The 23615-nt window shown below is 49.6% G+C and overlaps 1 protein-coding gene across 3 annotated transcripts in view; it reads left to right on the forward strand.

Annotated features, from left to right (window-relative positions):
• The first annotated feature begins 7812 nt into the window (after positions 1 to 7812).
• The window catches only part of Xylb (xylulokinase), a 33871-nt gene continuing 18068 nt past the window's right edge, over positions 7813 to 23615 (forward strand). The window contains exons 1-9 of one of the 3 annotated variants that reach the window (XM_051140522.1): positions 7813 to 7940; positions 9214 to 9296; positions 11845 to 11914; positions 14881 to 14961; positions 16632 to 16718; positions 17226 to 17354; positions 18283 to 18348; positions 19982 to 20054; positions 22167 to 22285. In XM_051140522.1, the coding sequence (XP_050996479.1) occupies positions 7839 to 7940; positions 9214 to 9296; positions 11845 to 11914; positions 14881 to 14961; positions 16632 to 16718; positions 17226 to 17354; positions 18283 to 18348; positions 19982 to 20054; positions 22167 to 22285 (810 nt within the window). In that variant the 5' untranslated portion in view covers positions 7813 to 7838. The remainder of the gene's footprint in view (positions 7941 to 9213; positions 9297 to 11844; positions 11915 to 14880; positions 14962 to 16631; positions 16719 to 17225; positions 17355 to 18282; positions 18349 to 19981; positions 20055 to 22166; positions 22286 to 23615) is intronic. The other 2 variants (XM_051140523.1, XM_051140524.1) reach the window with 2 other exon arrangements.

Below are 23615 nucleotides of genomic sequence, written 5' to 3' on the forward strand. Positions count from 1 at the left end.
TTTGGTGGCTGTCATTTCCTTCAGGGGTCAGCTTTTACCTCCTGGGTTTTTGTGAGTTCTACATAATGGTTAAGAGCCATAGTCTCCCCAGTGAGACACAGCTGTTTGCTAGCTCTGGCTATCTGTCAGATAGGACCTCAGCTGACAGCATTGGCCTAGAAGAGACCTCCCAGGAGGTATCCAGCCTTTAACTGCAGTCCCTGCTCGGCTCTCCAGCCCTGGGCCTTGTTGAATTCTTCAGCTGGGGCTGAGGCTGGGGGCACCATGTAGGGAGGCATGCCGTCCTGAGAGCCTGGGCCTTCAGCTGCAGCCCAGCATAGCCCGCTGCTCCTGGGAGTAGGTGGCAGGGATAGCCTCCCACCGAACTCAGTGCTCTGCTCCTATAGGTTGGCAAGTCACATGACCTTCTCCCGTCTATGGAGCTGTCACAATGAAGTTATTTTTATAAAACTGTGTTTGTTGCTCTTACTTTCTCTCTTAACCCAGCTATCACACAAATAACTGAGACTCTTTCATATTTGTTTATAAAGCTTCGTGACACAGTGTTGAACAGTTTAAGTCTGTTCTTAACCCTCTATGTTATCCTGACTCCATCTTTGCCCAAATCCCCACGTTTCTTGCTTTTTAATTTGTTCTTCGCTCCAGCTGAATCTTTCCATCCCTCTTACACCTCTGCCTGTGGCTGAGTCCCCGCACCCCCACCCCCACCCCCACCCCTACCCTCCACTTCCCCTCCTAACTTTTCCTTCCCTGGCTGGCAGGAAGTCCAGCCCTGTCCTCTCTCCTGCTCATCGATTGGCTATAAGCTGTTTGACATATCAGGGTGACAACTGGGGAGCAGATTTTACACAACATTTAGACAGTAAATTCTCAGCCCTGGCTGTCCTAGCCTCCCTTTTTTGATCAGGCTTGCCTTGAACTCACAGAAATCCACCTGCCTCTGTTTCCTGAGTCAAAAATCAGCATTTAAACTACACAATAACTGGGCTGGAGAGATGGCTCAGAGATTAAGGTCCTGAGTTCAATTCCCAGCAACCTCACGGTGGTACACAACCATCAGTAATGTGATCTGATACCCTCTTCTGGCCTGCAGGCAGAGCGCATATACATAATAATAAATAAATATTTAAAAAAAACAAACTACACAATAACCTTATGCCTACACCACCATGTGATCATTTCCTAAGGAGATAAGAACGAACGTCTCTTCCTCCAGATAAAGAGCCAACAACAGATTGACATTGATTCCACTCAATTCCCACTTAATGAACCAGAGAGTATCTGGGTCTCCTTACAGGAGCATGGGCAGCCTATGGTTGGTCACATCACTGAAGAAAACTTACTACTCCGCTCCCTAGAGCTGGTTAATATCCTCAAGAAAGGGCTGCCACCTCCGGACCTCTCTTTGCCCTCCACTGTGGAATGCTAACGTGCCCATCTTGTGTGGGTGTCTTGAACCCCAGCTGCTGAGTGTTCAGGAAGCCAACAGCTTGGAAGACTGAGCTCCACAGCTGGGGCTCCAGGCTTGGCCTTTGGCTCCTTAAGCCCTGGACCATCAGGCAGTTTCTCTGACTTCTGGCACCCCAATGGTCCTCAAAACACCCTCCAGTGTTGCCATGGTTACCCTCCTTCCCCCCCCCCCACCCCTTTTGCCTCCGCTGCTGCCCAGGCTGCAGGATCCTGCTAGCCTGTTCTGCCTCTAATTCTAGTCTCTGGCATTTCCTCAGACCTGCCCTTCAATGCCCGTGGTCCAAGCCAGGCACTCTGACTAACTTAGCTCCATACTGGCCTGTGACTTCACTCTGGAGCTCCGTAGGCCTAGAGCAGCACATCCCTCTCACTGTCCCCACCCATCAGGCCACCTCCTACGCCCCCCCCCCATCTGTCCAGGTAGTTTCCCTTTAGTATGCTAGACACAGGCTCAGTGGAACATGGCTGACCTCACACCCTCCAGCCCTCCCTCAGGCAAGGCAGGACTGGGAACAGCCCAGCCAGGCGCTATCCTCCTCCCTGGAAGGTAGGGAAGCCTCCAACTTGCCTGAGCGGTTTGGTTGGCACTCCGACAGAATCTGGTATTCCCGGTGCTTCTAGTAGGACAGCAGGTGGGGGACAGTGTCACCCAGGTTGTTGGTGGCCAGTAAGTGGCCTCCATCTGAAACTGACCCTTGCTTTTCTGCTTATGGCTACTGCAGATCCAGGAATTTCCTTTTCTATCCCTCTGTGGGGCAGTCGGTCCAGCTTGACAAGCCCAGCTGCCAAGCACTCGGCTCAGCAGTGCCCCCACCTGGTGTATTTGGTCCACACACACCTGCTCCCCCACAACACCTGGTCAGGGCAGAAGCCTTCCCTGCCCTTAGGAGGCCAGAGGGGACAGAGAAAGGAAAATGCCCTTCTCACTTAGCATGATCTGGGCTGAGGAGAGACAGCTTCTATCCTGAGGACACGAGGGGCCTGCTAGGGATCTGAAACGGGACATCCAAGGCAGCTTTTCCGTCCACAGTGCCAAGTGGAGCCTGATGTGTTAATTTTTATTATTATATTTTACCACTGTCTTTAGCAACCTGTTTGTTTTCTAATGAGACACAGAAAGTGTGTAGGTCCAGGTGGGCAGGAAGGTGGGGGAGGAGCTCGGAGAAGTGAGGGAGGGGACAGTATAATCAGGATATATTATTTGAGAAAAAACTCTATTTTCAATAAAAGGAAAAAAGAGATTCTGTCTCATAAAGAGAATGATGTAAAAGTTCTGATGGGGGCTGGAGAGATGGCTCAGTAGTTAAAAGTGCATCTGGCTTTTGCAGAGGATCTGCGTTCGCTCATATCACTGCCTAGAACACCCACCTCTGGACTGCAGGCGCGTCTCTCTCATTCTTTTTTATAACGAGTATTTCCTTGAAAAGTTCTGACCAAATCCTGGTGTGATGGCGCACACCTTTAATCCCAGCACCGGAAAAGCAGAGGCAGGTGGATCGCTGTGAGTTCAAAACCAGCGTGGTCTACAAAGTGAGCCCAGGACAGCCAAGGGGACACAGAGAAACCCTGTCTCAAAAAACCAAACCAAAAAAAGAAAAGTTCTGATCAATTAGATTATAATCCCAGCACTTGGGAGGCTGAGGCAAGATCACTGTGAGTTTGAGATCTGCATAATTCTAAGACAGCCTGGTCTGAAGAATCATCTCCTCCCAAAAGTAAAAGTCACTCCTTAACCACCAGTTTCTGAATCTCGATAATTTTCATTGATAGCACAGGGGTATGTATTTCCAGACTTTTGCTTCATGTGTGTAGATGTACTAGCTTCGAATGCTCACAGATGGAGGAAACTAGGCAGGGAGACCCCAGGGGGTAAACACTGTAAAATCAGAAAGAAGATAACGTTTAATTTTCCTAAACCAAATTTGCTTCTAAAGAGAGTACAAACACACGCACAGGCATGTCCCCTTTGGGGACGATGAGCACAGCCCCCTGCAGAGCTGTTTGCTTAAACATCAAAGTCCATCAAGCTTTTCTCCAGCTGTAAACGCCAACTCAGCTCTTTAAAAATCTTAATGTCAGCCACACAAGCTACTTATTTAACCAGACCCACATTCCAGCTAGTACAGGAATTGTGAGATGCTTGCCCACATAGGGATGGTTAGTCAAAATACCCTCTTCAGTCGTAACAGCTTCCCACTGGCCTCAAGACCAACTTTATTTCTTCTGAGTCACAATAGACCAAACATAGATTTAATTTCTAATATATCCCAAGATGAAATCTCCTGCATATAAATATGTTATAAATTACAGATACATAAATTATTTAATCTGAATTATAATTGACTTATCTAATTCAGTCCATAATTTCTGGTGGTTTCTCTGTTTTTGCTTTTTGCTTCCCAATACTGGGGGTTGAGTCCATAGCCTTGTCCCTGCTAGGCAAGCACTCTACTGCTGAGCTACACTCCCAGACCTCATTTTACTTTCAGACAGAGATCACTAAATTGCTCAGGCTAATCCTGAGAGTCAAACCCAGCTCCTTTGCAAGAGCAGTAAGTGCTCTTAGTCACAGGGCCATCTCTCCAGCCATCTTCCGTAGGGCCTTTCTCTCCGCCTTTGTGCTTAAAGTCTGTATTAAAATTTCTTTTTAAAAAATTAATTTATTTAGTCACTTTACAGCCTGATCCAGCTCCCTCCCTCCTCTCCTCCCAGTCCCACCCTCACACCCCTCCCGGCCTCCTCAGAGAAGGGGAGGCCCCCATGGGTACCAACCTACCCTGGCACCTCAAGTCGCAGCAGGACTAAGCACATCCTCTCCCACTGAGGCCAGATGAGACAGCCCAGCCAGGGGAAAGGGATCCAAAGGCAGGCAACAGAGTCAGAGACAATCCCTACTCCCATGTTAGGGGACCCACATGTTGACCAAGCTGCACATCTGCTTCATAAGTGTAGGAGGTCTAGATCCAGCCCATGTAAGCTCTTTGGTTGGTGGTTCAGTCTTTGTGAGGCGCCATGGGCCCAGGTCAGTTTACCCTGTAGGTCTTCTTGTGTTGTCCTTGACCCCTCAGGCTCCCTCAGTCTTTCCTCCCACTCTTCCGCAGGACTCCCTGAGCTCTGCTTATTGTTTGGCTGTAGGTCTCTGCATCTGCTGGTTGAAGCCTCTCGGAGGACGGACATGCTAGGCTCCTGTCTGCATGCATTGCAGAGTGTCATTAACAGTGATATAGTGTTGGGTTGGCTCTCTCTCGTGGGGTGGGGCTCAAGTTAGGTCAGCCATTGATTTGCCATTCCCTCAATCTCTGCCCCATCTTTCTTTCTCTTTCTTTCTTTCTCTTTTCTTCTTCTTTGTTTGTTTGTTGTTTGGTTTTTTTGAGACAGGGTTTCTCTGTGTAGCCTTGGCTGTCCTGGACTTGCTTTGTAAATAGACCAGGCTGACCTTCAACTCACAGAGATCTGCCTGCATCTGCTTCCCCTCCCCAAGTGCTGGGATTAAAGGTGTGTGCCACCACTGCCCGGCTGAGATCAAAGCTATACTGGCTTTGCTCCATCTTAATCCCTACACTTCTGATAAGCAGGACAAATTTTGGGTCAAAGGTTTTATGCCATCAAGATGGCTCAGTGGGTAAGGTGTGCCCTTGTTGGCAATCCTTACAGCCTGAGTTTGATCCCCAGAGCCCACAGGGTTGAAGGAGAAAACCTGTTACCCCACATTGTCCCTTGACTGTTACGCACATGCCATCACGCACATGCCATCATGCACACTAAATAAGTGCGAAACAAAAACCGAAGTTAAGTCAGAGTCTGCTTTATATTGGTTGGTAGTGAGAATCTTTTCTGGGTCAGAGCCAGGTGTTTCAGCTTGGCCTGAGGTGAGGTAACTAAGAGATTGGGGGCGCTCAGACTACTGTGCATGCCAGAGTGGAGATGTGCCTTCTTCCCTGGACCCCTTGACAGCAAGGGTTTTCCCCCCTTTTCTGGGGACATGGGCACAGAGGCCACCATTTGCACATCTGGGAAAGAGCCCTCACCAGGAGCTGACTGACCATCAGCACTATGGCCTTATCCTTCTCAGCCTGGAGAACTATGAGAAACATGGTTTGCTGTTTAGGCCATGACACTGGTTATAACAACACACACACACACACACACACACACACACACACACTAAGATCCTTAGGGATCCCACTGGCTCTTTTTGAATTTTTAGGATCTGTCTTTTTGCTGTTCAACTTCTTGGTGGCATGTAACTGCCAAAATGCCCACCTTCCAGAAGGTTCTTCTAAAGGCTTCTACCATCTACCTGTCATGATTCCTGTGTGTGTTGCATGTTTTCTTCATAATTCTCTTTGACCAGCCTCTGCCTGGCCCCACATCTAACTCACTCCCAATCTCGTCACACCTTTAATCCCAGCACTCCGGAGGCAGAGGCAGGCGGATCGCTGTGATTTCGAGGCCAGCCTGGACTACAAAGTTCAGGACAGCCAAGGCTACACAGAGAAACCCTGTCTTGAAAAGCAAGCAAACAAACAAACACTATGAAATCCCTCTCCATCTGGCAGTGGCTTTTTGTGGATTTCATCATTGCCAACCCTTCCCCTTTTTTTTTGGAGACTGGCTGTCCTGGAACTCTCTATGTAGAGTAGGTTAGCCTTGAACTCACCGAGTTCTGGCTTCCCCTGCCTCCAAAATGCAAAGGCCTGAGCCACCATGCCGGGGGCCCTTGGCCCATCTTTATCCCACTGTGCACGCACGCCTTTCCTGGCCTCATAGACCAAGCCATTTTCTGATGGTCTCAGACAGGTGTACAGTGAGCCTACTGGGTTCAGGGGGAGGACAAGAGTCACGTGGAGCAGAGGCACCCCAACTGAGCTCACCCCAGGTTATCTGCTGACCCACGGGTAACAATAAAAGATAAATTCAGACTGGGAAGGGTGGCCTAGACCTGCAATCCCAGCATTTGGGAAAGTGGGGCTGAAGGAGAGATAAACTTGTTTTTTAGGATTCCAAGTGCGGGATCGGAATGGTCTCGTGAGAGAACAGGTGAGGTTAATTCACTAGAAGAGCAACCGCCTCGTGCAGGAGCTTAACTGTTGCCAGCTGAAAAGATCCCGTGACCAGACTCTGGGAGGAGATATATAAATGAGCCCAGAACTGGAGACGGGGCGTTTTGGAGATTTGGGATAGAGTTAGCTGTTCATTGCTGCACTTCAAGACTCCTAGAGAGAACCACTCGAGGAAAGGCTTCCGGGCTCCGGCTCCTGCTGAGGTTCTGGGTTCTGGTTACCCCAGGTTCCAGCAGAAGAAATCCTGCGGCTCACACCGGGAGAATTGTTCCTCAGAACTGATATCCTTAAGGTTTTGTTATTGTGTCCATTAATCCTCATTTCCTATTGTTTTGATTAGTTGGGTTATAAGTGACGTATGCTCGGTCACTAAGTTGTTAATAAAATATATTGGTTAAGAAAATTGAGCCTACATGGGGCAGGATGACCAGGGGTTCAATGCCAGCCTGGGGTTTATGAGACCTTGTCTTAAAACAGATTTGCTGTCATGGGCCTGTACTGGGAGGCTTTGACAGTTCAAGGACAATCTGGGCAGAAGGAATTTTTGAGGCCAGACAAAGCTCAAGAGAACTGATTTTTTTAAATCCAGAGGGGAGATGTGTCACATTCAGGGAACCACCAGATGTGCTGGTGTGGCCAAGGCCTGTCAAAGCCCAGGTCTTACCACCTCAGAACCCATTTTCTTGTTAGTTTTAAGTTACTACTGTGGGGTGGACAGCTACTCCACTACTCAAGAGCAATTCCAGAGGATTCTCCAGGCCTAGGACCATCTGAAGGACCTGCAAGAACCAGTCGCCCCAGAGTTCCAACTTGTGTCCCACATGTCTTCAAGGAAAGCCAGTGTGTGTGTGTGCGCGCGCGCGCGCGAGTGGTGTGTGTACATGTGTGTGTGGTGTGTGCTGTGTGTGAGTGTGTGCGCGAATGCGTGTGTGCCTGTGTTTGTGTGCGTGTGTGGTGTGTATGTGTGTGTGCTTGTGTGCGCGTGGTGTGTGTACATGTGTATGTGATGTGTGCGCACGCGTGTGGTGTGTGTGCCTGTGTTTGTGTGCTGTGCGTGATTGGGGGGGGAGTGTTGCGCGGTCACGTGTAGGTGGTGTGAACCCTGAGGGACCTGCACCGGTAGCGACCATCAAGTACCCCAGCCAGACGCAGTCCTACTCGCGACCTCCTGCAGGCGGCGCCAGAGTGTAGTCCTGACTCGTGACTCCGGTCCAGAGTCCTGCTGGGCGTGGCGGGGGCGGGCCCTGGCGTCTCTGGGCGTCAGAGCGGAGCGAGCGCGGCCACAGTCTCCCCGCCGCGGGACACATGGAAGTACGGACGCACCGACGGGCAGCGGGGACCCCCAGGACCATGGCGGAGCGCGCGGGCCGCCGCTGTTGCCTGGGCTGGGACTTCAGCACGCAGCAGGTACGCGGGGGGCGCGGTGCGCGGAGTGGGAGCCTGGCGATGCCCTGCCAGCGACACGCGTCCTTCCGGAAACCGCGGGTGCCTCCCCGCGGAGCCCCGTGGACACGTAGCAGGGAAAGTGACTCGAGGGGTCCACGCGGGTTTCGGGTTTCGCATGGCAGAGACCCGGGACACTCAGCGAAAACAACAGAGCCCACAGGCTGGCAAAGGTGCGCGCGCATGCATAACCTAGACCCGGGTCACAGCCGAGCACCTCTACTTTATTTTTAAGTATTTAGTTATTTATTATTTTATTTTATATTTTGAGACAGGGCCTCACTATGTAACTTTGGCTGGCCTGGGCTCACTGTGTAGACCAAGCTGGCCTCGAACTCAACAGAGATCCATCCACCTGCCTTTGCCTCCTAAGTGCAGAGTTTAAGGGAGGGTGCCATCACGCCAGGCACCTTTACTTTTTAAAAGTGAAGGAGGCATAGTATGCAAGTGGACTTTGCCTGTCCCCTACCCCGTGACCTCTTTTGGCTGGCACCAGCATGCTAGGGTCTGTAATTCCAGGACTACTGGTCAGAGGTTGGTGTTGCCAGCAGATAGCTGAGTAGAATTAAAATTTGCTTCCAAGTAAGCACGGGACACCCCGTGATGTTTCAACATCCGTCCTTGGGGAATAAGTACAGTGGCTGTGAAACCCACTCAGAGGGGTGAAGAGAGGCAGAACTCGCAGGTCCCCAAGGGGAAGGAACACCCCTCGGTCTCAGAGAGCCACAGAAAGACACCATGTGCCTTTACACCTGTTTCCCCATCGTCCCTGAGCTTGGAATGGCTTCGTTGAGGGTGTTGTATATGGCTTGATGGGGTCATGGCTCTGGGGGACAACCCTGGAGACAAGCATCTTTGCCAGGTTCAGAACCATGGCCTCCACTGTTGGGGGACAGGATAGGGTTTCTCTGTGTAGCCTTGGCTGTCCTGGACTCACTTTGTAGACCAGGCTGGCTTCAAACTCACAACGATCCGCCTGCCTCTGCCTCCCGAGTGCTGATATTAAAGGGCCTGACTTCTTCTTCTTCTTCTTCTTCTTCTTCTTCTTCTTCTTCTTCTTCTTCTTCTTCTTCTTCTTCTTCTTCTTCTTCTTCATCTTTGAGAATGTGCCCATGAAACTTACGTTGTTATGGTTACAGTGATGCACAGTAGCTGAACCCTGACAGACATTAGAAGCCCCTTGGGCACAGTAGAGGCTGAGAAAATTCTGTATACCATTTTCATAAATGTCTTCCAGGTTAAAGTCGTTGCTATCGACACAGAGCTGAGCGTCTTCTATGAGGACAGTGTGCATTTTGACAGAGACCTTCCTGAATTTGGGTATGTGCCTGATGCGCATCTGTGGGTGGGCGGGCAGTGTGAGAATCCTCCCTAAACCATCTGCGTTTATCAGCTGTACTGTTCTGATTTAACCCAGCAAGAGAGGGGTGGTCTATGTAGACCATGAGCATCCTCTGTCATCACCATCATCATCACCATCATCGTTATCATCACTTTATGTGATTGGGTGTTTGCTTACATGTCTGTCTGTGCACCACATGCTTGCCTGGTGCCTGAGGAGGCCAGAAGAGGACATCAGATCCCCTATAACTGGAATTTACAGACATTGGGAGTGGCCGTAGAGTGCCGGGAATCGAACCTAGGTCCTCTGAGAGAACAGCCAGTGTTTTGGGTTTTTTGTTTGTTTGTTTTTTGTTTTGTTTGTTTGTTTGTTTGTTTTTGAGACAGAGTTGCTCTGTGATAGCCTTGGCTGTCCTGGACTCACTTTTGTAGACCAGGCTGGCCTCGAACTCACAGTGATCTGCCTGCCTCTGCTTCCCGAGTGCTGGGATTAAAGGCGTGCGCCACCACACTCGGCCCGCGGCCAGTGTTCTTAACCCCTGAGCTTTATCTCTTCAGTCACTGAGACTCTTTTCTTTCTGTACGCAGAGTGATTTCTCCCCTACTCTTTCCCAGTTCAATTCACTCATTCACTCACAGACTTGAGATCTGTTTTCTACACTGTGCAGGGTGTAGATTTTCATGGTTGTACTTGGCCATCTTCTGTTACTAAGGAAAGAGCACCACAAAACTGGGCCGTGGTGGCGCACGCCTCTAATCTCGGGAGGCAGCGGCAGGCAGATCTCTGAGTTCGAGGCCAGCCTGGTCTACAGAGTGAGTTCTAGGACAGCCAGGGCCACACAGAGAAGCTGACTCAGAAAGAAGGAAGAGTACCACAGACTGGAGAAGTTATAAAGACAAATGTTCACATCCAAAGTCCAGTGGTCACATCTGTCAGCCACCTTTTCTCAAGAGCCCTTTTGGCACGTGGCATGTGCATCTGTGTGTATCTGCTCCCCCCCCCCCCCCCCGGCCCCCCAGCCCCTGGCCCCCTACCTCTTTTTGGAACAGGGTCTCTCTTTTTTTTTTTTTTAAATTTTATTTTTTATTTATTTATTTATTTTATTATTAATTTATTCTTGTTACATCTCAATGTTTATCCCATCCCTTGTGTCCTCCCATTCTTCCCTCCCTCCCATTTTTCTCTTATTCCCCTCCCCTATGACTGTTCCTGAGGGAGATTACCTCCCCCTGTATATGCTCATAGGGTATCAAGTCTCTTCTCGGTAACCTGCTGTCCTTCGCTGTGTAGCTGTAGCTGAAAATAATCTTGTTTTGTTTTTTTCGAGACAGGGTCTCTCTGTGTAGCCTTGCCTGTCCTGGACTCGCTTTGTAGACCAGGCTGGCCTCAAACTCACAGCGATCCACCTGCCTCTGCCTCCCGAGTGCTGGGATTAAAGGTGTGCACCACCATGCCCGGCTGCTGAAAATAATCTTAACCTCCTAATCCTCCTGCCTTACTTCCTAAATTCTGAGATTACAACCACCTCATCTGGGTTTTTTTGTTTTTGTTTTTTGGTTTTTTTTGAGACAAAGGCTCACTTTGTAGCCCAGGCTGGCCCCCACTTTGTAGTCCTCTTGTCCCCCTCCTGAGTGTAGGGATTACAGGAGTGTGCCACCACACTTGGCTGGCTTTTTGTTTCATTCTGTTGTTTTTTCAAGACAGCATTCTCTGTGTAGCCTTGGCTGTCCTGGACTTTCTTTGTAAACCAGGCTGGCCTCGAACTCACAGAGATCTGCCTGTTTCTCCCTCCCCAAGTGGAGCAGGCGTGTACCACCACACCTGGCTGGCTGCTCCTTTGTAAGAAATTTACTCATTTTTCTTTTTGTCCTGGGCATCAAAGAGGGCTTTGTCCACCGCACCCGTTCAGTGTATCACGAAGCTAGACACACCGTCAGCTTCTCTTATATCAGGTCACCTGTTCAAGGGGGGTGTGGTGTGCACCTGCGACCTCAGCAAGCAGGATTGCGTTCCAGGACAGCCTGAGCTACAGTGAAAGACTCATGGGTGTGTGTGTGGGGGGGAAACCACTTTTCAGTTCTGAGGCTCACTCCTGCTTTCTGGGCAAGGCTTTCTCTTTTGAGAATCTGCCTTTTATGAACTGTTTTCCTTAAGAGCTGGAGAGACGGCCCAGCAGTTAAGAGCACTGGCTGCTCTTCCAGAGGACTTGGGTTCAGTTCCCAGCACTCACATAGTGGCTCACAACATCTATAACTCCGGTTCCAGGGGGGAAATTTTATGACCTCTTCTAACCTCCAAGATTAACACACACACCCACCCACGTGGTATAGACATATATGTAGGCAAAACACCCATATAGACAAAATGAAAACTTTAAAAAAAAAGACCTGTCCCGTTTCATGTGAAAAAAGGCTCCATGCCTTCAAGGGGTATTGTCCTTCACCTGGAGGCCTCTACCACCAGGGGCCAGCTCCTCAGAGCTTAGCCTGCTCAGGGCTCCATCCCACATACCTGTTCTCCCTGCAGAACTCAGGGCGGTGTCCATGTACACAAGGACAGGCTGACGGTCACCTCTCCGGTCCTGATGTGGGTCCAGGTAAGCATAGAGAGGCTCCTCTGCCTCTCCTGTATCCAGCCTGGGCCACTGCTGGCCCCACAGTGGCCCCACATGGAGACTATGTAACTCGCAGGCATGGTGGCGCATACCTTTAATCCGAGCACTAGGGAGGCAGAGGTAGGTGGATCTCTGTGAGTTCAAGGCCAGTCTGGTCTACAAAGCGAGTCTAGGTCAAGGCTACACAGAGAAACCCTGTCTCGAAAAAACAAAAACAAAACAAAACAAAGAGAGACTGTTTAACTCTAGGATTAGAGGAAGTCAAAGTGGTTCCGGGGCAGGTCAGCCTTAACTGGTACTTGTACCTGTCTGAGACAACTCACAAAGGAGTCCCTGGTACCAGAGCCACAAAAGTTAGTAAGTCTTGCCATTGAAGCTTTATTTATTATGTTTGTTTTGCTTTTTCAAGACAGGCTTTCTCTGTGTGTGGCCTTGGCTGTCCTGGACTTTCTTTGTAGACCAGGTTGACCTCGAACTCACAGAGATCCACCTGCTCTGCCTCCCAAGTACTGGGATTAAAGTTGTGCGCCACCACTGTTTATTTACTTATTTTTAATAATTTACTATTTTTTGCATTGCTGTTCTACCTGCATGTATGCCTGTGAGAGGGTGGCAGGTCCTCTGGAAGTGGAGTTACAGACACTTGTGAGCTGCCATGTGGGTGTCTGGAATTGAACTCAGGACCTCTGGAAGAGCAGCCAGTGATCTTAATGGCTGACTCATCTCTCCTTTTTTCTTGTGTTTTTTTTCTTTTCCTGAGACAGGGTTTCTCTGTGTAGCCTTGGCTATCCTGGACTCACTTTGTAGACCAGGCTGGCCTTAAACTCACAGGGATCTGCCTGCCACTGCCTCCCGAGTGCTGGGATTAAAGGCATGCGCCACCACGCCCGGCTATTATTTCTGTTTTAAAAATAGAGTAAGCACAGACACTGGCTCCACTCAGTCCTCTAGTCTCAGGCTCCTGTGTACGGAGTCTGTCCAGGCAGATGACGCTCCTGATGCAGCCTCTGCCTGGCTTGCCTTTCTCTGTGGTACTACAGAGAGCAGAAATGCAAGTAAAAGAGAAACAAGCAACTTGAGCTGTGTGCTTTGTTTCTTCCCTAGTGCTTAGGAGACGCCAGGCGGAGACGGAAATCCTGAGGATTAACGGGGTTATGGTTTCTATTTTCTTGTTTTGTGTTTTCATTTTGGTTTTTCTGTTTTTTGAGACAGTGTTTCTCTGTGAGCCTTGGCTGTCCTGGAACTCGCTCTGTAGACCAGGCTGGCCTCAAACTCATGGAGATCCGCCTGCCTCTGCCTCCCGAGTGCTGGGATTAAAGGCCTGCCCCATTAAGCTTGGCATGCTTTCATTTCTTTAACATTTACTTAGCCAGAGTAGGCATGGTCCAAATCCTGGAATCCCAGCTCTTCAGAGATGAAGGCAGAAAGGTCAGGAGTTCAAGGTCATCCTTACTTGTTGGGAGCCACAGGTCTCCAGGAACATTAAGCACACAGCATTGTCTTTCCAGTGGGAAATATGAAAAACCTGTTCTTCCACCCAGAAAGCTGAGAACTGGAATTGATTAGTAGCCTGGTGATCTGTGCTATCTGCTGGGCCAGGCCATATCAAGCTCCTACAACCAGGGCCGGAGTTGGCTAGTAATTCAAATGACTTCTATAGCCAGAGGCTCCCCCATGCACCTTGAGTCAGGACCGAGGTGGCTAATGGCCCAGATGACCTCTGTGCTGTCTGTATGACGGAGACCAGGCCAGACCTTCAGGCCTTTTGTTAGTATACCTAATGTATTTCTAGAACCCGTCTTCTTGGGAGAAGTGACAATTACCCTGGGTTGAATTTCCATGTAATAATGCTTCCTTGTGCACTGGGGATTGTATTACACACAAGGAGACTTTTTTATTCCAGATTACAATGGACTTAAATATGTTGGCAGTAAACCACCTGCTGTTAGACTCCCCGAAGTCCGATCCTGGTTTGAAGTTAACCTGCACCAGGTTTTCATTCTTCCCTTTTTTCTCGGTTCACTTCCCTGCCTGGATACCTTCAGGGACCCCCAAACTTGGTTACATCATGAGTTGGGGTCAGCCTGGACTACATGAGACCTTCTCTTAAAAACACCACAGTGAGCTGAAGAGATGACTCAGTGCTTAAGAGTTCCTGCTGCTGCTCTCCTGTGGGACCTGAGTTTAGCTCCCAGCACCCACGTCAGGCTGCTCCAGGGCTCTGATGACCTCTCCTGGCCTCCTCAGGCACCTGCACACGTGGGGCATACACTCACATAGACACACAGAGGCACCTGCACACATGGTGCATACACTCACATAGACACACAGAGGCACCTGCACACATGGTGCATACACTCACATAGACACATACACAGGCACCTGTACACATGGGGCATACACTCACATAGACATGTACACAGGCACCTGCACATGTGGGGCATACACTCACATAGACACACAGGCACCTGCACACATGGGGCATACCCTCACAGAGACATGTACACAGGCACCTGCACACATGGTACATACACTCACATAGGCACCTGCACACATGGTACATACACTCACATAGACACATACACAGGCACCTGCACACATGGGGCATATACTCACATAGACACACAGAGGCACCTGCACACATGGAGCATACACTCACATAGACACATACACAGGCACCTGTACACATGGGGCATACACTCACATAGACATGTACACAGGCACATAAATAAAAATAAATGCTTAAAGCAGACAAACACAAAAGCATGTGTTATGCCAAGTTGACACTTTGTTTTGCTGCCTGCTTGTTTAACCAGCTGTGCTGACACTTTCAGCTCCTGCATGGAGACCCTCCTCTCTGCAGGGCCCTTGGCATGCTGTGCTCAGGCTTGTGGCTCGAGGACTCAGTGGTTCCATTGAGTCATGGCTGATTCTGCTCTTCCTCTCAGGCTCTGGACCTGATCCTGGAGAAGATGAAGGCTTCCGGCTTTGACTTCTCTCAAGTTCTAGCCTTATCTGGAGCAGGCCAGGTTTGTCAACAGCAGCTCCATAGCCCTGGGAACTCAGTTATCTCAGCAGTGGATGGGTGCTGAGCTGATGGCTCTCCATGGACTGAGCGAGCCAGCCTTCCTTCCTTCCTTCCTTCCTTCCTTCTTTTTTTAGTTTGTTTTGTTTTGGGATTTTTAAAAAAATGTATTCATTATGTATACAGTGTTCTGTCGGCATGTACACCTGCAGGCCAGAAGAGGGCACCAGATTGCATTATAGATGGTTGTGAGACACCATGTGGTTTCAGGAATTGAACTCAGGACCTCTCGAACAGTCAGTGCTCTTATCCCCTGAGCCACCTCTCCAGCCCTGGGTTTTGGTTTTTTCAAGACAGAGTTTCTCTGTGTTAGCCTAGGCCAGCCTTGGCCGTCCTGGAGTCGCTTTGTAGACCAGGCTGGCCTCTAATTCACAGCGATCCACCTGCCTCTGCCTCCCGAGCTCTGGGATTAAAGGCGTGCACCACCACGCCCTGCTCTTTTTTAGTTTTTTTGAGACCAGGTTATCTGTATATCCCTAGCTGTCCTAGAGCTTGCTCTGTAGACAAGGCTGGCCTTGAACTTGAGTATGCATTTCTCTGGTAGTAACAATACCTCTAGCTCTTTCACCTTAGGGGCTGTATGGCTGGCCTTCTTGTTTTGTGTTTTGTTTTGTTTTTGAGACAGAGTTTCTCTGTGTAGCCTTGGCTGTTCTGGACTCGCTTTGTAGACCAGGCTGGCCTCAAACTCAGAGATCTATCTGCCTCTGCCTCCCAAGTGCATGGCTAGCCTTCTTGCACAAGAATCTGAGAGGTTTCTGTGATATAAAACACCACATTTAACTAGGCTTGATGGTGTAGGCCTGTAATCCTAGCTAATTCCTAGGCTGAGGTGAAAGACGGCAAGTTCCGTGCTTACCTGCACTACAGGGCGAGCTTGCAGTTAGGCTGGGGAGGTGAGTGAGACCCTGTCTCAAGATAAGCAGGTGGCTAGGGATAGAATTCAGTGGTGGTGCACATTCACTCCCCAGTACTCAACAGACAGACACATGGGAAAACAGGAGCTATGTACGGATCCCATAAAGGGATGGAGGAAGCATTAATATGGATTTATTATGGTGATTTGGTGGCACCAAAATTCCTTTCTAGTTCCTGGAAGGAAAAGCAATAAGAAGTGAGCCTAACAATGAACAGTTTTATGTTTTTTTCTGTGTGTGTGTGTGTGTGTCTTTGGAGGTGTGTTCACTCACTCAAGTCATTGTCCTGGATATCTGGGTCAGGAATTTTGTGCCTGCGATGATCTTGGTGCCTACTGTGTTTGTTAAGTGAATAAATGGCAGGAATCAACTTCAAGTAATACTAATACTGTAGGTGATATTTGAAATATTAGTGCAGTTTGGTAAAAGATACCGAAGTGCAGTCCAGTGATTCTAGAACCTTTCCTGCAAGTTTTGAGGTGATAGGATGGGGTTCTCGCTCATATTACGAACGTGAAAACCTAGTATCACAAAGGCATCTGCTGACCAGGATGCCACGTCACTGAGCTGTGTGACAAAGAGAGGTGGCAGAGACAGGCTTGGTGACTGTCTTTTTGGCTTGAGATCTGGGGTCTGCGTCTGTAGTAGCTTGTGACTCCAGGGCATGGGACATGAACGTGTGCTTGCATTCCCTCAACAGCAACACGGAAGCGTTTACTGGAAGGCTGGAGCCAGCCTGACGCTGTCAAACCTGTCACCGGCTCTCCCGTTACATCAGCAGCTGCAGGTGAAGATGTTTAATAAATATAATAAATTGCAAAGCAGGCGGAGGAACCCCTGTGTCCCGTGAGCCCTGCAGTCTGGGGCTTCTCACCATTGGCCTGAATGTGAAGGTAGCATTGACAGTAGCTCAGTGAGCACACTCTGCCCAGCCCCCTCCCAGCTGAAGTCTCCTTGGGGTTCTCCAGGGGTGCCCGTGACCCCTCATTAGTGAATTCTTTCCTTCACTGAACAGCTGTGGGCTCCTTGGTGATGCTGGGAAGTGGGTCTCCAATACCCTTTTCTTCCTGTGTTTTCAAAGCCTCAGCTAAACCTGCACTTTGGTGCCCCTGTTGCCCGACGCTGCCTATCTCTTGCAGCCTGACTTGCCCAGATGCCCTCAGCAGAGGAGATCATCCAAGCTCAGGCTTTCTGGCCCCCACAGAGGGTTTATGATGGGCAGTGTGACTATCAGCCCTGGGTTGCCTGTAGTCCGTGGTGGAAGGGAAGCCTGAACCTCCACTGTTCTTTCCAGGCCTGCTTTTCCATCAGCGACTGCCCAGTATGGATGGATTCCAGTACCACAGCCCAGTGCCGCCAGCTAGAGGCTGCCGTGGGTGGGGCCCGGGCTCTCAGCTGCCTCACAGGGTCCCGGGCCTATGAGGTAGGTAACATGCCAGCATGGAGGGTTAGGGCTCTGGGAGGAGAGAGTGGGTACCCAGCCTCAGGGCCAAGATCATCTGAAGTGCTGAAGCTGGCTTGGAGTGAGCTAGCCCTGGGTTCTGATCCAGGCATCCTGTCTCTGTATTCAACAGAGACATGCATGCCTGGTGCCTGCAGAGGCCACCGTGTCCTTACATATAGTCCAGGCTAGGGCTGGGGTATGAACATGGCTACACCTCTGACTGGAGCCTCTGTGTGGGAGGAGGGTTGTGCTGCCTCAGACGCATGGTCTGTAACCTCATGTAACCCCCCACTCCAGGGTATTAGACACCCTCTTCTGGCCTCTTTGGCCATCCGTGTGGACACTCACATACACACACATACATTTTCTTTATGGGAGGAAGGCATACACGTGCCTCCACCCCGGCTTCTGGTTCTCATGGATCTGGAAGGGGACTCTGTGGCTAAGAGAACTGGTCACTCTTGCAGAGGACCTGGGTTCGGTTCCTACATGACAGCTCCAAGTTTGTTGTGATCCATGCCATCTCCTGATATCCGTAGGTTCCTTTGGAAGAGCAGCCAGTGCTCTTACCCACTGAGCCATCTCTCCAGCCCCTAAGGGCAGTGACCATAGGGCTTCGCACAGAGCTGATTGACCATTAGAAACCCTCCCAGGAAGCTGAGGTCACTGCCTTGTTCATGGTGGCAGCGGGACTGCCTACTTCTAAGAGCTCATTACTAAGAACATTCAGGATTCAAAGGCTAAAATGCACCGTCTCAGTGGTCAGCTGGTAACAGGCGTTTCTGGATTTGGGCTTTGTTTGAAGCTGTTCGCATTCAGCACCGAATCCCTGCCATGCTGTGCCGACCTCACTTTACAATTATTCTGTGCAGCATCTGGAAGAATCTGTGCTCTTCTGTTTCCCCAGCGTTTCACAGGGAACCAGATATCGAAGCTCTTCCAGCAGAACCCTGAGGCCTACTCACACTCCGAGGTGGGTGAGCCTTCGTGTTCCATCAAAACTAGTTAAATCCTTTTTGTCACACTCACCTGAATGCAAACACATCTTACATGATATGCGTTGCCTAATGTAAAAGGAACTTCTGTTTGCCTGCTTCAGTTGTTTGTCTCCGAGGCTTACTGCCTGGCTGCTCACCTAGGCCTAGTCCTGGAATCTTCTAGCCTCTGTGTGGTCTGACCTGGGCCTCGAATGTTTTCAGCTTTTGAGACTACTGCTTAATAAGCTCACCCTTTTTTGTTCTTACTGAGCTCTGGGCTGGCTGGCTGGTTACAGGTGTGCACCACTGAGCCCGGCCTAGAAACATTTTCTTTGAAAACTTTAACTTTGTTTTATTTTGAGACAGAGTCTTATGTAGCCCAGATTGTTTTCAAACTCTCTGCAGCTGAGGATGACCTTGAACTCCTGATCTTTCTGCCTCCACCTCCCAAGTGCTAGAATTACAGGTGTGCAGCACACACATGCAGCATTTTCTGTTTTGTTTTGATTATGGCTTTTTCCCCCCCCCAAAGCAAGGGTTTCTTTGTGGAGCCCTGGCTGTCCTAGACTCACTCTGTAGACCAGGCTGGTCTCAAACTCACAGAGATCCACCTGCCTCTGCCTCCCGAGTGCTGGGATTAAAGGCATGTACCGCCACATCTGGCTTGATTATGGTTTTTAAGGCAGGTTTTGCTGTGTCACCCAGTTTAGCTTTGAACTCACTATGTAGATGAGGTTGGCTTCCAACTCCTGCCTCTGCCTCAAGTGCTGAGATTCCCGGACTATTCCACACACCTGGCTGCGCGTTAGTTTTTAATGATTCCAGGCTTCAGGTTACTGTGCACCATTAGCCACTGAAGAATGAAAACCCTCCTTAAATTATGTGTGTGCAGTGCGTGGGGGCTTACCATCACTGTAGTCAATGGGCAAATAGCCACCCAGGAACAGCGGGGCAGCAAAGCCAGTGGGGACTAGAGGTGGCAGCTCTCCCCTGAGTCGAGGAGCCCTTGGCGTGAACATGGCTTTAGAAAGATCCAGGCCATCAGTGATTCTCTTGGGGACAGGATGGGGATTGTGGCTTCTTGGGGGGGGCGGGGGGAAGGGGCAGACAGTTTGTCTTTAAACTGGTGGTAGCCTTGAGGGTCTTGGCTCGTTCTGTGTTCTGTGGCCACACACCCACTTCCTGTGACTGAATGTCAAAGACACAAAGTAGAGTGGTGAGCTGAGGGTGTCTGAATGGATTCCAGATGGAAAACTGGCCTCTTTAGGTGCGGTGTGTTCACAGGGCCTGGGGTTTCGCCGTCCTTCAACCATGATGGTTTTGTTGCCTTAAACCAGCACTGCTCAGAACTCAGGCTGCTTCTGAATGGATGCTCTGTCTCCATCACTGCCTGCTGAGATTTCAGCTTCCATTCTAACTCCTCATGGTGTGGGTGGGTGGGTGTGCACACATATATGTGTGTGTGTGTGCCTGAGTGGGTTTGTGCCTCTGTTGTGTATGCCTGAGTGAGAGAGAGAGAGAGAGAGAGAGAGAGAGTGTGTGTGTGTGTGTGTGTGTGTGTGTGTAGTGCTCTGTAGCTTAGGGTGTATAGAAGTGAATCCTCACTCACCCTGTCTCCTTTTTTTCCAGAGAATTTCCTTGGTCAGTAGCTTTGCTGCCTCGCTGTTTCTGGGTGGCTATTCGCCCATTGACTACAGTGATGGTAAGCCTGAGGACATGCAATGACACTTGTTCACATGCAGGGTGGCCTTGGGGTCTGTGGGCACCTCATCCAGCATGGGTGGGTGCTGGGTGGGCAGCCCTCATCATAGCTGGACTGGGTGGTCCTGGTTCAAGATCGCTGACAAGGTAGCAGGCAGACCAGCAGCCAGGGCTGCAGGCATCACAGGGACTGGGGATCTGCTTTACAGCCTTGACGTGACCTTTGGCAGGAGGTTTCCAAGGTCCCAGAGTTGCTGAAGGGAGGGATGCTGAGAGGAGGGGCCTGCAGGGGCGCGGGTGGAGCAGAGGGAGAAAGGTCCGAGGGGTTGTTCCTTGCTGATCGTGGATGTGACAGAGTCATCCATACAGTTTCATCGTTCTGATCACAGGGACCAATGTGGGACAGGTTTGGGGCTCCTTGCTAGGTGCGAGTTCCAGAGGCAAAGGCCATCAGGGACCATCTTGGAACCTAGCTTCAACAAGCGTCTCATTGTTTTGCTCATTCTTGGCAAACTTATTATGAAATGTGTTTGTTTATTATTCAGCCTAATTTTCTTCTGTGAGATACAGTCTCTTTTAGCCTTGGCTTTAAACTTACACAGTGAAGCTGTGGACTACCTTGAACTGACCTTCTTGCCTCTCTCTACCTTCTAATATCTGGGACAAGATACTCTGCATTTTGGATTTTGTTTTGTTTTTGTTTTAGGGTTTTAAAAAATACATTTGTTTAAGTGTGTGTGTGTGTTGCCCATGGAGGCTGGAGGCCTTGGAGCTCTGGAGCTGCGGGCCAACTGATGTAGGCGCCAGAGACTGAAGCTCATACAAGAACAGTTTTGGTCACTGGGCCAACTCCCTACCCTCTGGTTTTAGTTCGTAGAGGCAGGATTTTGCTGGATGACCCAGACTAGTCTTGGACTCACTGTGTAGTCCAGGCTGGCTTCAAACTCATAGCAATCCTCCTGCCTCTGTCTCCTGAGGTGCTTTGGTTACAAGTGTATGCCACCGTGCCCCACTGAGAATTGGGAGCTTTTGGTATCAAAACTCTGATAAGATAGAAGTGATGTCAGGAGGGAGGGGAATCTGGGAGGAAGTTGCTGGAAGAACTCACAGATGAGTGTGGATAATTTAGTCCATTTCCTATTTGTATAATAAAATACCTGAGACCGGGCGATATATAAGGACAGGAAGTTAATTTGGGGGCTGGGATGTAGCTCGGTTGGTAGAATGCTTGCCTAGAAGGCACGAAGCCCTGGGCAGTTCCTAGCATCATGTAAAACTTGGCGTATTGGTGTATGTCTGTTATGCTACCCTTGGGGAGCCAGCCTAGGAAATGAGACCCCATCTTAAGAAAGCAAAGAGAGGTTTGGTTTTCAAGATGTGACAGGGTTTCTCTGTGTAGCCTTGGCTGTCCTGGACTCACTTTGTAGACCAGGCTGGCCTCAAACTCCCAGCGATCTGCCTGCCTCTGCCTCCTGAGTGCTGGGATTAAAGGCGTGCGCCACCACACCGGACTTTTTTCCCTTTTTTTTTTTTTCTTTAACCCTCTCCCCACTCACAGGCACTTGAACCTGACTGCCAGCTAGGGAGGCCTCCTTGTATCATGACGTGGGAACAAGTGTGCAGCTCCGGTCCCTTTTTGGAGAGATGGCAGATCGGTTAAGAGCATGTGCTGGTCTTGCAGAGGCCAGAACCGCGGGAGAATCTGACACCCTCTTCTGAGATCTCTAGGCACCTGCCGTCATGTGCACAGAACCACATTCAGACACATAAGCACACTATTAAAAATGAAAAATAGGGCTGGAGAGATGGCTCAGAGGTTAAGAGCACTGCCTACTCTTCCAGACGTCCTGAGTTCAATTCCCAGCAACCACATGGTGGCTCACAACCATCTATAATGAGATCTGGTGCCCTCTTTTATGTGGAGGTGTACATGCAGGCAGAATGCTGAATAAATAATAAATCTTTTTTTAAAAAATTGTTTATATAAATAAAAAGAATAAAATTTAAACATATAGAAACTACCATCATAAGCTAGTTTTGCCCATCTCCACAAGAGCCCCTCCCACCCTGCCAGATGGTTTTTTTTTGTTTGTTTGTTTCCTTCCTTCCTTAGGTTCTGGAATGAACTTGTTGCATATCCAGGAAAAAGTCTGGTCCCAAGCTTGCCTTGATGCCTGTGCCCCCCATTTGGAGGAAAAGCTCGGCTCACCAGTCCCTTCATGCTCAGTTGTGGTAAGTGTTCTTTCCAGTAGTGACTCTGTTGTGGATGCCAGCTGTGCTGGTAGACAGACAGACAGACGGACACACACATATACACACACACACACACTTAGCATTTGACATTAGTCAGGATATCTGAATATCTGATACAGAGCTTGTACAAGGCAGTGCTTGGCTCCCTGGCTAGATTCCCAAACTATCTGAGGATTTCTGGGTTCTGCACACCTAAGGGTTAAAAGCACAGAGTGCTGGATTCTGGCTGTAGCATGGAAACTTGCAGCAGGCAGGCACACAGTCACACAGCCTGAGACCAGGACCTGGGGTCACACCAACTGAGACTAAACCTGACTACTCAGACCTGCCTGCGTAGGGTTTATCACTCTTGTTTTGAGGCAGTGTCCCTATACAGCGCTAGGTGGCCTGGAACTTGTTGGGTAGTCTAGGCTGGCCTAGAAGTCAAAGGAATCCACCTGTCTCTGCTTCCCAGTGCTGGGATTAAAAGTGTGTGCCACCATATGTAGCTAAGTCTGCCTCTGTTTTATTGGTGTCCAGTTTCCTCATCTGGAGATAATACTATATACAAAGTCCTGTGCGTTGCATGAGATAGAGGAATTTGCGAGGGTTTCAGATAGTGGTTGGGCACTTGACCATGAGTGTAGTGCCACCCGTTTGCAATGGTTATGGGCTAGGCACACCCAAGTGTGCTCTGGTTGGCCAGCTCTGTTGGTTGTAGAGACTAAAAGTGGGTGAGGGCTCATTTTCAGCAGCCAAGGGGGAGTTAGCTGGTTGCCCTCTTCCCATTGTGTGGACAAGTGGATGCCAAGTTACCTTGTTGGGTAGCAGATATTACAGCATACGTTGTTTTACTGGAGACGGGGGCATTTATAACATGCAGTGCTCATTAAGAATTACACTCCATGGGACTGGAGAGATGGCTCAGAGGTTAAGAGCACTGACTGTTCTTCCAGAGATCCTGAGTTCAATTCCCAGCAACCACATGGTGGCTCACAACCATCTGATGAGATCTGGTGCCCTCTTCTGGCGTGCAGTTGTACATAGAGATACAACATTGTATACATAATAAATATTTAAAGAAAATTTAAGAGAAAAAAAAAAAAGAATTACATTTCATCAGGGAGTCATAGGCAAGTGGATCACTGTGAGTTCAAGGCCAGCCTGGTCTACAAAGTGAGTCCAGGACAGTCAAGGCTATACAGAGAAGCCTTGTCATGAAAACCACCACCCTTGCCAGACATGGTGGCGTACACCTTTAATCCCAGCACTTGGGAGGCAGAGGCAGGCGGATTTCTGTGAGTTTGAGGCCAGCCTGGTCTACAGAGCA

Source organism: Acomys russatus, chromosome 32 (genome assembly GCF_903995435.1).
Source record: "Acomys russatus chromosome 32, mAcoRus1.1, whole genome shotgun sequence".
Taxonomy (NCBI): Eukaryota; Metazoa; Chordata; class Mammalia; order Rodentia; family Muridae; genus Acomys; species Acomys russatus.